The sequence below is a fragment of the Cavia porcellus genome, unplaced genomic scaffold (assembly GCF_034190915.1).
Source record: "Cavia porcellus strain 051 isolate PalLab524CR breed Dunkin Hartley unplaced genomic scaffold, mCavPor4.1 scaffold_7, whole genome shotgun sequence".
Lineage (NCBI taxonomy): Eukaryota > Metazoa > Chordata > Mammalia > Rodentia > Caviidae > Cavia > Cavia porcellus.
The window spans coordinates 21,306,708-21,321,248 of record NW_026947490.1 but is presented as its reverse complement, the minus strand read 5'-3'; the positions used below and the strand labels follow the sequence as shown (position 1 = coordinate 21,321,248).

At 42.0% G+C, this 14,541-nt stretch overlaps 1 protein-coding gene across 4 annotated transcripts in view; it reads right to left on the bottom strand.

The window, feature by feature from the left end:
- Nucleotides 1-4,737: 4,737 nt before the first annotated feature.
- LOC100733578 (carcinoembryonic antigen-related cell adhesion molecule 1-like) overlaps nt 4,738-14,541 on the bottom strand; it is a 74,097-nt gene continuing 64,293 nt past the window's right edge. For 2 of the 4 annotated variants that reach the window (XM_063252827.1, XM_013146842.2), the window contains 4 exons: nt 9,010-9,127; nt 8,164-8,216; nt 7,489-7,520; nt 4,738-6,654 (listed from right to left, as the gene is read on the bottom strand). In XM_063252827.1, coding sequence (XP_063108897.1) covers nt 6,535-6,654; nt 7,489-7,520; nt 8,164-8,216; nt 9,010-9,127 — 323 coding nt within the window. In that variant the 3' untranslated portion in view covers nt 4,738-6,534. Of the gene's footprint in view, nt 6,655-7,488; nt 7,521-8,163; nt 8,217-8,689; nt 8,751-9,009; nt 9,128-14,541 lie in introns of all 4 variants that reach the window. The other 2 variants (XR_010048639.1, XM_063252826.1) reach the window with 2 other exon arrangements.

Here is a 14,541-nt window from a genome sequence, read left to right as displayed (position 1 = left end):
ACAGGGAGGAGGGAGGAAGGACGTGTTAGGACCCCTGCCAGGGAGGGGAGCACAAAGCACCATGAGTGAATGAGTGTCTCTGGTACTGAGTCAGGGAGAAGGCACAGGCAAGGGAGGAAGCTGATGGAACCCCAAGGATTGCATGGATGGAGGGTGTAACGTGGGGAGGTAAAGGGGGAGTAGTGTTAGGGGACATCAGCATCCTTCCCTACCACCTGGAAGAGGAGTCGCTTGGTCAAGGCCCTAATGGGCCTCACCTTACTCTAGGTCCTGGGGATACAGAGATAAATAAGATACGATCTCTACAAGTTTGCAGTCTAGCAAGAAAACGAGAAGGAGAGACATAGCAAATGGAAATTAGTTGAGATTTCTGTGGTACTGTGGTACTGTCCAGTGGGCCAGGATACAGCGACCGTTTCCAGTGGTTAACATTTATTGTGGAGTCACTCAGGGTCTCCTCAGCCCTTTCACGTAGATTAAGTTCCTGACCGGTGACTCCAACCTGATGAAGCATATATGACAGTGGTCCCTGTCCCTGTCCTACAGTGAAACATCTGAGGTGCAGAGGCATCGCACAGAGCCCTCCTGAGGTCCCCGCCTGTGGCCTTGAGTGAGCCCCAGAGGGAGCAGAGGTGCTGCTGCTTCCCCTCTGCTTGTCACTTGTCTTTAAAGGGGGACGTCCAAGGAGGCCTGCTCTGTGACATCTCCTCTGGCTCCTTCTCTCTCCTTGAAGCTCGCCTGGCACTTTGTGTGTATTTTAACTCCATCATGCTCTAATTACTGGAATGCTTGCCTCCTTGTGCTGTGAGCTTCTAGAGACCAGGAGTTATTTATTTTTTTTTGGAAAATTTAACATAACTATAAGAATAGAGCTTGTAATAGAACACATTTATAAGCACTCATCCCCCAAATTCGACAGTGATCATTTTGGTCCAATCTTGTGTCATGCACTCTGCCTGCTGACTTGTAAACCCTCTGGAAGTCTGGACTTTTTGGTAACAAATCTTACTCACCAGACTGTTTGAGTTGTACTCTTAAAATGGAGGGGCCCTGTGGAAAGCATAAACACAGCACCATTATCACACAATCAGTTCTTAAATCGTGAAATATCCAGTCAGTGATCAAATTGCTGCAGTTATTTCATATTGTCCTTCCTTCCCTTTTCCTTTTCTTCCTTCCTCTTTGGTTCCTGTCTTTGTCCTTTCTTCCTTTTTCTTTTTTAAATAATAGAATCATTTGAATCTAGGATCTCTTCTTATTCTCTTCAACACTTAGTATTTGTTGTATGTTAAGTCTTTAATAAACGTTTGCTGAATGAATAAATCACTGGAAATCTATAAAAAGTTCTGGCTGTTTTTTCCCCACTCCCTGCAGTACTAAGGATTAAACTGAGGGCTTTCACACTGATCTACATCCTTGGCCCTATTTGTATTTGCTATCTTTTTTCTTTTGTCAGCATCAGATTTATTGTTTCATTTTCATTTTTTTCTTGGCTGATTTTGTTTTGTTTTTACCTGGCTGATTTTGTTTAATTTCTCAAGATGGCTTTCAACCTCAGAGAACTTTTAATGTTAAGTGGTAGCTACTATCAGTGCCTATGAGCATTGCTAAAGGCTTGATATATATATATATATATTTTTTTTTTTTTTTTCAGACATTTATAGGCGAGGAGTTATTGCTCTCCATAACTACCCATTTTTTTTTTTTTTTTGGTCTTTTTCGTTTTTATTGGTACCGGGGATCGAACTCATGACTACCTCCTTGCAAGTCAGGCGCTTATGCTGCTGAGCTAAATCCCCAGCCCCAACTGCCCTTTGTTTTTGTAACAGGCTGAGTAGTCATGAACTGAGTTCTGTCATGAATGTGTGTTCAAATTCTCATGTTGAAACTCTAACCCCTGCTACCTCAGAATATGACTATCTTTGGAGATGAGGGGTGGTAAGTTAAATAAGGCACCTCACTAGTACTCTTGTAAAGAAGGGGACCCTTGGATACACAGAGAGACAGCAGGGGTGTGTGCACTGGGAAAGACCAGGTGGGGACACAGCGGCATGGAGCGGTAACTGCCGTCTTCACAATATGATTACTGGTAACTGTATAATCCTATGGAATCACCACATGAATTGTGATGTGGAATGCTTCCATGGCCCCCAAATTCCTTTGAGCACCTATAGAGTCAACTTCCACAGCAAACCCTGGGGAATTTTTAGCACCACTAATTAGAATTGCTTATTCTTGGTCTTCATTTCAATGATATCATATGGTACAGCTCCTATTGTGTCTGGCCTGCTTTACAAATGACATTTTCAAGTCCTTTTTAGATGGAGTCCTGCTGTGCTGCCTTGGGGGCCTTAAACTCCTGGACCAAGCAAGATTCATCTATTCTGTTTAGCAAGTAATTTAAACCCTTTCAAGCAGGTTAGTGTTCTATGCTGTGTCCACACCACAATTAGTTTATTCATTCATCTGTCAGTAGATACTTGGATTATTTCTATTATTTGTTTATGAATAATGGTGCTATAAACATTCAGATATGACTTCATTTGGATATATGTTTTCATTTCTCTTGTATATGTAAAAATGGGATTGTGAGATTATAGATGTGTATCTTTTAACTTTATAAGGAAACTGTCACACTTTTTAAAAACGAGGTTTACATTTGCTAAAGGTAGGAAGAGAAATATGCTCCAGGGTGACAGCAGGCCACTGAAGCCAGAGAGGGCACAGTGACCTCCCAACCTGTTCTGTAGCGTGGTTGTCCCACTTTTATTTCCAGCAGCAATATATGAGAGCACTAGTTATTCGCCACCTTGCAACACAGCTACTGTCAGTCTTTTCAAGTTTAGCCACTTGCCATCCATTTCTCCTTGAGTACCTCTCTGTGACTGGCAGGATAGATTACTTATCTCACACCATCACCCTGAATGTTCTTCCAGCTACATGTTGTTTTTCTCAATGTCACCTGTGCTTCAGGCCACAGTTTCGTAGGCATTTCCTAACAGCTGGCTGGAAGCAGAAAGGCAGAAATGGAGGGGTGTGGCAGGGAAGAGCTGCTCCTCTCACTGCAGCCAGAAAGAGAAAGAATGACGGAGACAGAAAGGAAGGAGCCAGGACCACATGTAATGTTCAAAGCCATGCTCCTAATGACCTGGTGTATCCAATTCACACCTCCCCTAGCGAACCCACTCAGCTTCCGAACTTATCTATATCCTGATCCACATGAAGTCGGAGTCTTCATGATCCAATTACGTTTCCAAAAGCCCTACTCTTCACTGAACACCTGTGCTTTTTGGGGACATTTTAGGTCAGTGGTAGCAAATGCCTTATAGATGAGTGTCTACCCACTACCCCAAGATCACTTCTGTTATGTATTACAAAGCACCAACACTGCAGTTAAAGCTGAATGTTTTTAATTCAGAAAAATCAACTAATGTGTTAATATCTTTTGCTTAAAAAAAAAAAAACTCTTGTGGTATGGTTTTGCCATCACTGTTTCATATCAATCTATAACAGCATTAATCTTTAGGCCAAGCAGGGATTTGTAGGAGACAGATGGAACTAGAGTGGAGGGATTATACTAGGGAGTGGTAGAGAGGGAAGTAGGAAAGATTAAAGAGATCTGAACTTACAGGCCAAGGTCGAAGCTTCAGTAGGAAGTGAACCAGCTTTTAGGAAGGTAACGGGGCAGCGGTATGTAGGAAGACTTCTGTGGAAAGGCTGGGGAAAGAAGCCCAGTTCTCCCACAGTTCTGAAAGCCTGGTGCAGTTAGGTTGTGGGAATGGAGAGAATGACACAGCTGAGAGACCTTAGAATCGACGTGGTTTGGGGAGATGCTGTGTTGAATGTGAGGACCACAGAGCAGGGCTGGGAGACTTTGGGGGAGTCACTCAGAGAAAGGAGTGAGCCGAGGGGAGCCAGTTTACAGGAGTTGTGTAGACTGCATTTGGACATGGCAGCCAGGAGTTCAGGGAAGCAGTAGGAAGTAGATGAAGGAGCCCCCCGCAGGGAGGGCTGTGAAGCCCAGGGGAGGGCAGGGTGGAGGGAGACCTGAAGGGCCTGGCCCTGGCTGTGGTGTGAGGAGGAATATTTAGGTTGCAGGGAGAAGCCCCAGAAAGGAAGGTTACCTGTGGACTTAGATGATGTGAAAGCATGAAACTACCTCTGAGTTTGATCAAGGGATGGAGACTTACTTTTTTCTGCTTCTAGGGTCTTAGGTCAGGAGAAACAGGGGATGAGGCAGGAAAAGACATCACACACATTTCAGCTGCTTCCAAGAGTTGAAAATGAGACAATAGGTTAAAGTGGAATAAATGAAAGCTGTTCAGGATAATTAAGAGGGCACAACACGGGAACTCATAAGGAGGGAGACGTGAAGGGTGCTGGAGACTCCACAGGACCATCTGTGGAGATGCTTGAGAGCGACAGTTGTGTGGCTGCCTCTGCTTCACTAGTCACCTGTGTGGGAGGTGTTTCCGCCCCTCATGAAGAGGCTAAGAAGTCTCTCACTTTTAAGTCACCTTCTTTCCCAGAGGAAGACAAGCAGTTCCTTCCAGCAGGCTCCTCCCAGCTGCCCTCACTGTGGCAGTGGAGGTGCAAATGGATTTAGCTAATTCTCTGATCTCTGCATCCATACCTACAGATTTCAAACTGGGCTTCCTTTGACTCCTCACTGAGCCATTTTTTCTTTTATCTGTAAGGAAGACACTGTCTAATGCAGTGTTAACATGAAGCAGCATATCGATGTCTGATATATATTTTTATTATAAATATAGAGAAAATTTTACAAAGAATCAGAAGTGGCTTTAGCCAGGCTAAATTAAATAATCCAGCACAGACAGAGGAGGGAAAGTCCACAGTCAGCGTCAGGGCTAGAAATCCCTGGAAGAGGTACCTGAGTTGGAGAACTCCCAATGAATTCTCTTAGAGTGGACCTGTTAGGCATAGCATGTGATGGAACAGTGAACATCAAATAAACCTTCAAATAAGCCTTCAATTAAACCTTTCTCTCCAGCCCTAAAGATGTTTCATCTGTGTACGAAAAGGCTCCTTGTAGAGGACATTTGCCTTCCTTCTCTTGTCCCTTTTTATTTTAAGTCCCACTGGGACTCATAGAGCCCATGGGAGAAAAGGTAAGTTTCAGAGGCTGATCAGAAAAACCAGGGTCGGGTAACCCCTACACCCTCATGGCCTCTTGTGATCCTCATTCCTAAGGGGCATCAGCACCAGTGCAGTTTCCCAGGTTGTAAACAAATCCATCAGTAGGAGCCTATGGTTCCCTTTAGGGAGCTCCCACTTTGCAAGGCTCAAACACACCCTGGCAGAGGCCACGGTTTCCTGAGACACTAGGGCAGACAGGTAGAGAATGCACAGGAGGCAACATGGAGGGGAAAGGCAGCTGGTCTGACGTGGTTGGAAACCTAACCAGGTCCGTGTCTGGCATGAACGAGCAAAACTTCTTTTTATTTTTTCTTGAAGCCTTTGATAAAAAAGCCTTGAGAGGCTCTGGGCCAAGGGGGCCTGAGGGATATTTGGTGGCTTCCTATATACCAAAGCAGCCAGATCAGCTTACATAGCTAAGTAAAAATAACCCTTTTCAGTGAAGTAAGCAGTTACAAAATTTAAAGTCATAGAATGTCTCAGAATAGGGGAAAATTAATGCTAAGTAACACTAATGCAGAGATCACATGCCTCTAGTTGTGAATTCTTTACCAATGATTTTAAATAATGAAGGACAACTCTGTTCTTCTTCCGAGTTCCCAGCAGATGGCATTTTTTCAAAGTTGAATTCCCTCATAAAGCTGTAGTTTCCTCTTTTCCAGGCACTTCCTTGAATAAAGCCCTCTTAGGTGTTAAGGATGTATGTGCACTCTTGCATTTTCCATTGGGAGTACTTGCAAATCATGTCCCTAGTTGTTTTTAGTGGATTCTCTGGAGATGGGCTTGCCATAAGGCTTAGGTGATATTCTAGCAAATCAGCAAGGAGTTTAGACCCCGTGACAGGAGATAATAATACAGTATTTCCCAGGGCACTATTAGTTGCATATTTGACTTTCTTGAGTATGGCAGGTTCACATGAGAATTTGGAGAGAAAGGAAAGCCATTATTGATTTTACTTTCTCTCTCTCTTTTTTTTCTTTTGGCACATGCACTTAAGTGGAAAGGGAAATAACCCTCAAATGATGGCAAATTAAAGTTACACCCTGACAGGACAGAAATGGGATAGGAAGAAATGAGTATGCTATGAATAAATAACTATAAAATAAATCTAGTATGGGACAAGGAGAGCCAAGGAAGTTCTGGCAACTCTTGCCCAAAATTGGCTCTGCCAGCTTTCAGTGACCATGAAGTGGACTTCCCTACAGAGTCCCCGATGTACCTTTTCATTTATTGACATTGGAGGGAGGCCTTGCAGCCTGTAGGTGCTGCATGTGTCAGGACAGAGTAGGGGGCTGCTTTTCCTTTTCCTCCCAGTGTAAAGAAATCTCTAGGGAGGCCATGGAGTCGGTCAGCAGTGCTGTGACAGCATAGGTTGAGTCACTTTTTTTTCACTTCTGAATAAACTGTTTCTGGTACTGTGGGAACCGGCGAGTCTGAAATTGGTTGTTTTGGTTGCAGATTATCGAAGCTCAGGGAAGAATATGCAATTTCATCCACCTGTAAAGTACAAGCAGCCTTCAATTAAATTATTATCACGGAATCTCATTGTGGTTGTCATGATTCCAACCACCACGCTGACACCTCTTTGAAACATTTAGCTTTGGGAAAGGGCAGTTCTCTGCTTGCTGACATGGTGCTGAACGGTCCTTTGAAGGGATAAATTATGGTGATGATGGGATACAGTGGAATATGGTAATAGCAGTGAGGAGGAACAAACCACAGACATACGCAACATGGGTGAATCTCATAAAACAACACTGACTGAAAGAACACGGGTGCCTACAAGGGTTTGCTGTTAGGATCGTGGTCATGGCTTGTAGGGAAGTGACTGGAAGGACTAGGGATTTAGCTCAGCGGCATAAGCGCCTGCCTTGCAAGTGTGCGGTCGTGAGTTGGATCCCTGGTACCAAAAAAGACAAAGGAAAAAAAAAAGACTTTTTTGGTGAGTAGACATATAGTGTCTTGATTGGGGTGATGTTTTCATGTGTGAAAGTTCACACCCTGAGAACTTATGATGCACACATTATCACATATGATCACTTTACTCTCCTGTGAACAAAACTGAGGATTAAAGAGATGATATGTTTTAAGGGTCACAGATATACTGGCCCACACAAGTAATAGTTACACACAGCCTCGATGTGGATAATTCCAAAGTCCACATCCTTGCTGTGAGGTGGACTCCTGGAAGTGATTAACCAATCATTCTTCACTGCTATATCGAGGAACTTAGGCCCCAACTTGATCTCACATCTGCGTCTTCAGGAGCAACCCATTCTCCCTGGGAAAATTTCCACGAGAAAATGAGCCAGGGAGTGTGGCTGTGCTTACCTTGTCAGGAGAGTTATCAGAGGGGCCCAGACCTGGGGAAGCAAAAGCAGAGTTACCCCTCTGTGGAAGTGCAAAGCTGGTTAAGGCCTTATGATTTAGCTGGAGGAGGTAGCAGATGGTGGCTGTTGGGGGGCCCGGGATATGAACCGCATGATCACTTAGGAAATTTGCTTCCCTCAGAATCTGTGGCTCAGATCGAGGGCTTTAGAACCAGATGAGGGATGGGAGTGAAGACACAGGAGGCCTCAAGCCACCTCTGAAGAGTTCGACTGATACGCCAGGCCTCGATCGTCTCCCCAACCATGTGTTTCTTAGTAATATGCTTCAGTGGCAAGGATGGGCAGTGAGGGCCCATAGCACCCAGAGCACCCACGAGCCAAGGAAAGTCTCACCGAGGAGAGGGCCCACATCCGTAATAGAGGCAACAGGGAAGGAGTAAAGGTGCAGAAATGGCTCCTGGTGCCTGCCTAGCTCAGGTGGAGTGAGCTTCTCCCCAGACTGTGTCTCAGGGGACTCTTGTGACTAGGAAGGGTTTAAGGACCTCTGTCAACTAAGGGCTGGGAAGTGCAGCACAACTGAGACTGGGCAGTGTAGTTGGTGAATCTAGGGTTCTCTGCTAGGGTAGGGCACATGGTCGAATATACCCATTCTGACAGGGTGAGTGGCTTTACTTACTGTGATTGGAGACTGAGGGTTTGTGCTCTGTGAGATCATGCTGGTCGCTTGCCCTAAACAGATATCAGACACTGTGACTGCTATTCCCAAGTGCAGGACCTTTGGTCCCTGGCTTAGGAAGGACATGTTAGCAGATAATTCCTTGACACTCTTCGATGTCAATTCATTTTATGGTTGGCATTGTTTTTCGTCTTAGTCCTCTTTCTTCAAGCTCCCCACAGTTCCTGCTTCCTCCCTTCCTGTTTGCTAGATGTCCACATTTACATTTCTTTTTTCCTGGTGCTAGAGTCAAATTCAAGCCAAAAGCTGCTGCTCAGCTACATCCCCCACCACGTAGATTTAGTCTTTGCTGACCCTTCTGTGCCTCCCTTTCCTTCGGGCCCCTCCTATTTTGTTTGTATAGGTGGAGTTTGTTTCGTCCCCCTTATTTTGCTTATTGTCCAAGGGGATTCTGGTGGTTTCTCCTTTCTCTTGAACCCCCTTCCTCCCTCCTCCTGCTACTGTGGCCAACAGAGTAGTCACTTACTTTCCCCTGCTGCTCCTTTCATTTCCTCATTTGTCCACCTTCTTGGACCTTGGCTTCCTGACTGGGGGGATAGAGGAACATAACTGGTTCTGTTCCTTGAAGCTATACAGGGATGAGAAAAACCACTCCCAAGAGGCAGCGGAATACAGGGAGCATGAGGGCAGGAGCAGGAAGACCCACTGGACTTAAGACTGAGAAGTGGCGTTTAGGAAGGTGAAAAAGAGATCCAGCCCCAAGACGGAGGGATAAAAGTGCTGTCCCTCTCCCGAGCATGGCAGAGAGCCTTGGAGGAAATGGAAGAAGTGGAAAGCACAGCATACCTGCCAGTCTTTCTGAAAAACAGGAAATATGCCAGGCCGGCTATCAGAGCCACCACAGCTACAGCTGCAATCACGATGCCGACAATGGCCCCCACGGAGAGACCAGAACTTTCTTTTTCTGGATTATTGGCCATGGAAAGAAAAGAGAAAAGGTAATGAAACTGAAACTGCTTTGCATTGGGGTGTCTTGACACAATGCTAAACATGATGTAGCTCTATGTATTCCTTCGAGGAGTACATGTGTTGTTGAAAGCCTTGAAGTGAGGTGACTGGCAGGCCTTGTAATCCGCCCCCCTTATTGGTGATTTACCTTCCCACAATTCCATCCAGGCCTTTGTGCAGGTATCTGAAGGCTTCAGAAATGTGAGGAAGGCTGATTGCTATTTCTGTATGTTGTAACTTCCTATCGTTTGTGGTTCCATCTGTTTTCACAGGGTTCTTTTTGAGCTGGCCATGAATATGTGCCTATCAGCTCTCTTGTGGCAAGGGCTTACTTGACAGCAGGCGCAGGTTATAGCACATGCAGAATTCATCACCTCCTTTGCATAGAGACCACGCTTCCCACAGCAGTTAGCAGGGGCATAAAGAAGCCCAGATCTGCAGGACACAGCTTTCCTCTCCTGGGAGACTTTGTCTTGCTAACTCTCCATCAGTCTTACACAAACTCTCTGAGGCCTAACTGCACTGCAGTCTAAAGCTGCCATTTACACACTTTCCTCTACACATAGGTGAGATCTGCACTGTGATCTGAGGGTTCTCCCGGGCTCCCTGTGAGGTAGACATTATGTCTGTTTTATGGATGACACACTGGGTTTAGACTGCTGAAAAGCTTACTTACCTTCTTATGGCTAACACGAAATATATCTGGCTGTCTGATTTCAATCATAATAATTGCAGTAGTAATAGCAGATAACACTTCTGGGGCCTTTTCTCTATGTGTGGCATTTTCCTGAAGGGTTGTTATTACATGAAATATTTCGTACAAACCCTGAAACAGGTACTTTTATTAAGATTTACAGTTGGGTTATCCGAGGGTCATATAAATTAAGAATCATATGCAAGATATTCATAGCTGTAGATGCTTACATTTAAATATCATGATCTCAATTTAATAATGTAATTGGAGTTAAGAAAATACAAAAGCAATAAGCTAAACTGAAAATTAGTGGAAGGAAATAAAGCTCTGGATAAAGATAAATAAAACAGAATGCAAAAATAGTTGACAAAAGTCGATGAAAGTAGAAGTTGGTTCTTCAAAAATGATAAGCAAAACTGAAAAATTTAAACTGAATTAACTAAGGAAAAAGAAGTTTCTAATTACTAAAACTATAAGTGGGAGGCTGGGGCTCAACGGCATAAGCGCCTGCCTTGTAAAGCAGGCAGTCGTGAGTTCGATCCCCAGTACCGATAAAAAGGAAAAAGACAAAAAAAAAAAAAAAAAAAAAAAAAAAGACTATAAGTGAATTAGACATTATTATCAGTTTTTCAGACTAATAAATTTTTTTTTTTTGTCTTTTTTGTTTTAATCAGTACCAGGGATCGAACTCACGACTGCCTGCTTGCAAGGCAGGCGCTTATGCCACTGAGCTAAATCCCTAGCCCCAAGAATAATAAATATTTTAAGAGTACTGTGAATAACTTTATAGCAATCATTGGTTTACACAGGTGGAATGAGCAATTTCCTAGAAGCACGAAGAATCGTGGAGAAATAGAACATATGAATACATATGAATCTGTAAAAGCATTTGTTAAAATTCATGCAAAAAAAGAAAACAAACAAACAAAAAAGAAATTAACTCAAACTAGGCTAGGTACCATAGCAAACACTTGTAATCTCACTACTATGGAAGCTGAAGCAGAAAGATTGTATATTCAAGGCTAATACTGACAACTTAGCAAGACCCTGTCTAAAAAAAAATTAAAACAGCTGGAATTTAGTTCAGTGTTAGATACCCTTTGGGTTCTATCATCAGTACAGGAAAACAAAACAAAAGAAACATAATGAAACACAAAGAACAACACAACTGGGAACAGAAAGAAAACTAAAAGCCCACAGTTAACATCAGACCCACTGGTGAAAGGCTGAAAAATTTTCCTCTAAGATTAAGAACAATACAGGGGCCTACATTCACTTCTGTTCAGTGTAGAATTAGCCACTCTAGCAAGAGCAAGGCAAGAAAAAGAAATAAAAGACATCCAAATTAGAAAGAAGTAAACTTATCTCCATTTCCAAATGACAACAACTTGTAGATAGAAAAGCCTACTCCAAAACTATTTTCATTAATGAACCAATTCAACATTTACAGACTAATGAAATCAAATGGAAAACTCAGTTGTATTTCTATACACTAAACATGAGCAATATAAAAGCAAATTAAGAAAAAAACTCATTTATAAGAGCCTCCAAAATAATAAAGTACTTAGAAGTAAACGTCAAGTTGGCTGTGGTGGTCTAAGGCTATAAACCTAACACTCTAGAAATCTGAGGTAGGAGGATCATAAATTCAAGTGTATCCTGGATAATTTAGCAATTTAGCAATACTCTATCTTAACAAAACAAAATAAGAACAACAGCAATAAAAACATTGGTGATCTAGCTCAGCATAAAGGCCCTGAGTTAAATCCTCAGTACTGCAAACCAATCAGTTTCATCAAGGAGGTGCAAGACTTGTATGCAACAAAACTATAAAATTTTGCTGAAAATATTGTAAAGTACATAAATGGGAAGTTATTCTATCATTTTTTTGAAATAAGGTCTTGCTATGTAGTTCGGGTTGGCCTCTTCTTGACTTCCTTCTTGAAGTGCTGGGATTATAGGTTTGCATCACCATAAATTGCCTGTGATTAGGTATTGGAAGACTTCATATGATTAAGGTGACAGTGCTACCCCAATGATCTATAGATTCATGCCACTCCTATCAAAATCTCAGTGGCATTTTCAGGTAGTTGTCATGGTGCATCATGTAATCCAAGAACCCTGGGAGACTGAGGCAGGATGATCACAAATTTAAGCCCAGCTCAGGCAATTTAGCAAATTAATAAGACCCTGAACAAAAAAGTGGGTGGTGGTAGCAGTAGCTGGGGATGTAGTTCAGTGTGAAGGCCTTAGTTTTAACTACCATTAATAAAACAAAACCCAGGGAAATATTTTGCAGAAATAGAAAAAACCATCCTCAAATTCCTATGTTATCTCAAGAGACCCCAAATATTTAAGATGACTGAAGTGAAGAATAAAATTTGACTCACACTGCCTGATTTCAAAATTCAGTACAAAGCTACAGTAATCAAAACAGTGTGCTCCTGGCATGAATAAAGGTATATAATCAGTGAAACAGAATAAAAATCCCACAAACAAATGCTCCCATGGATGGCCAAATGATTTTAAACTATTTAAAAATGTTAATTGCCATGTAAGAAGAACACATATGCATGGGATAAAACATGTCATTTAATGTATGTATACAGTGTGTGACAACCAGGTCAGGGCACATGGCAGCTCCATCACCTCAATGTTTATCATGGATTGTGTAGGGAACACTCAAAATTGTCTTTGCTACTTATTTTGAAATACAGAATTAAGCACTGTCAAACATAGTTATTCTGCTGTGCTACAGAATACTAGAAACGATTCTTTCCATCCAACTGCACTGCTGTGGCCAAACTATTTTTGATGAGGATTCCAGTACTGTTCCATGCAGAAAGGAATGTTTTTAGGACAAAGATGTTGAGAAAGCTGAATCTCCATGCAAATGAAAGAAGCTGAATCTTTACCTGACATTATATAGGAAAATTAATTCCAAATGGGCCAAATGCCTAAATGTAATAGCTAAACCTGTAAAATTCTCAGCACCAAATACACAGAAAACTTTTGTGATATGGGATTTGCAATGATTTCTTGGTTCTGATAAAAACATAGGCAACAATACTAAGAAAACAATAGACAAGTTGGACCTCATGAAGAAGTTTCTATGCGTGAGAGGTTTTTCTCCACCTGTAACCCAGAAATTCCTCCTTTGGATATATGTGCAAAGCACTTGAATGATCTTTGGAGTGATAACTAAACTCCTGTTTTAAACATAATATTTACAATGCTGAGATATGGAAACTAAGCATTCCTTAGTGGATGAACAGATAAAGACAATGTCTGTGTACACAGTGGAAGACTGTTTAGCCTGGAAAAGGAAGGCTTTTCTGTGATTTCAGCAACATGGATAAACCTGGTTAAGTAAAATAAGCCAGGCCCAGAAAGAGAAATAATGCATGATCTCACCCATATGTGGAATCTAAAAAACACTGAAGTTATTGAAATAAAGAGCAGAGTGATGGCTGAGAGAGATTGGGCAATAGGGCAGGAGGCGAATGGAAGTTGGTCAAAGGGTTCAAAGTTTCAGATGGACAAGAGGAACATGTTTTGAGATGTATTTTACAGTGCAATGGTTACAGTATATGATAATATATATTTCAAAGTACTGACACAGTATATTTCAAATATCTTAGCATACAAATGATAGGTAAGAGGGGTGATGGATAATTATTTTGGTTCAATCATTTTGCATCACAGACAAATATAAAACAACTCACACTTCCTGATCTCAAAATTTACATTCACAAAACATTGTGAACATCACAAAAATGTTTTTCTACTATGATCAAGCTTGGTGGCACATGCCTGTCGTCCTAGCACTGGGGATGCTGAGGCAGAGGATCACTGTGAGTTCAAGGCCAGCCTGGGATGCACAGTGAGGTCAAGCAGGGCCTGACTAGTAATGAGACCTTGTCTCAAAAACTAAAATGACAAAAGAAAACGATTACACTTTAACATCAACAACAATCCCCAAACAATCCAAGTAAAAACTAAGCAAAAGACTTGAGCAATCATTTCCCCTAAGAAGATAGGAAAGTCCCAGTAAGCATACAAAAAAATATGTTAGTTAGTTATTAAGCAAGTGCAAATAAAAACCACCTCACACCGAACAGGCTATCTCTCATAAAAAGATGAGTCTTTCTGAGGATGTAGAGAAATCGGGACTTGTGTGCATGTGGGTAGGTGGGAATGTGAAATGGGGCAGGCACTGTGAAAGTCAGTATAGGACTTCCTAAAAAAATGTTTCTCATTTGGGAATTCTACAGCTGGGTATGTACCTAAAAGAACTAAATCAAGGATTTGAGCAGATATTTGCATATTTATTTATTAGCAGAATTATTAATAGACCAAACATGGGAATAACCCTGAAGTCTACTGATGGATGAATGAATAAGCCAAATGAGGTAAAGCATAAAGCATACCCCATAAAGCAGTATATCCACACAATAGATTTTCACTGTCTTAAAAAATAAAAAAGGAACAAACTTCTGGTACATATTACAAAATGGATAAGCCTTAAAGACATTATATTAAGTGAATTAAACCAGACACAAAAGAACACATATTGTGTAATCCTCCTTCTGTGGGAGGTTTAGAAGACAAATACATACAGACAGAGAGAAGGGGGTTACCGGAGGCTGGGCGGTGGTGGAATGGGGAGTTGTAGT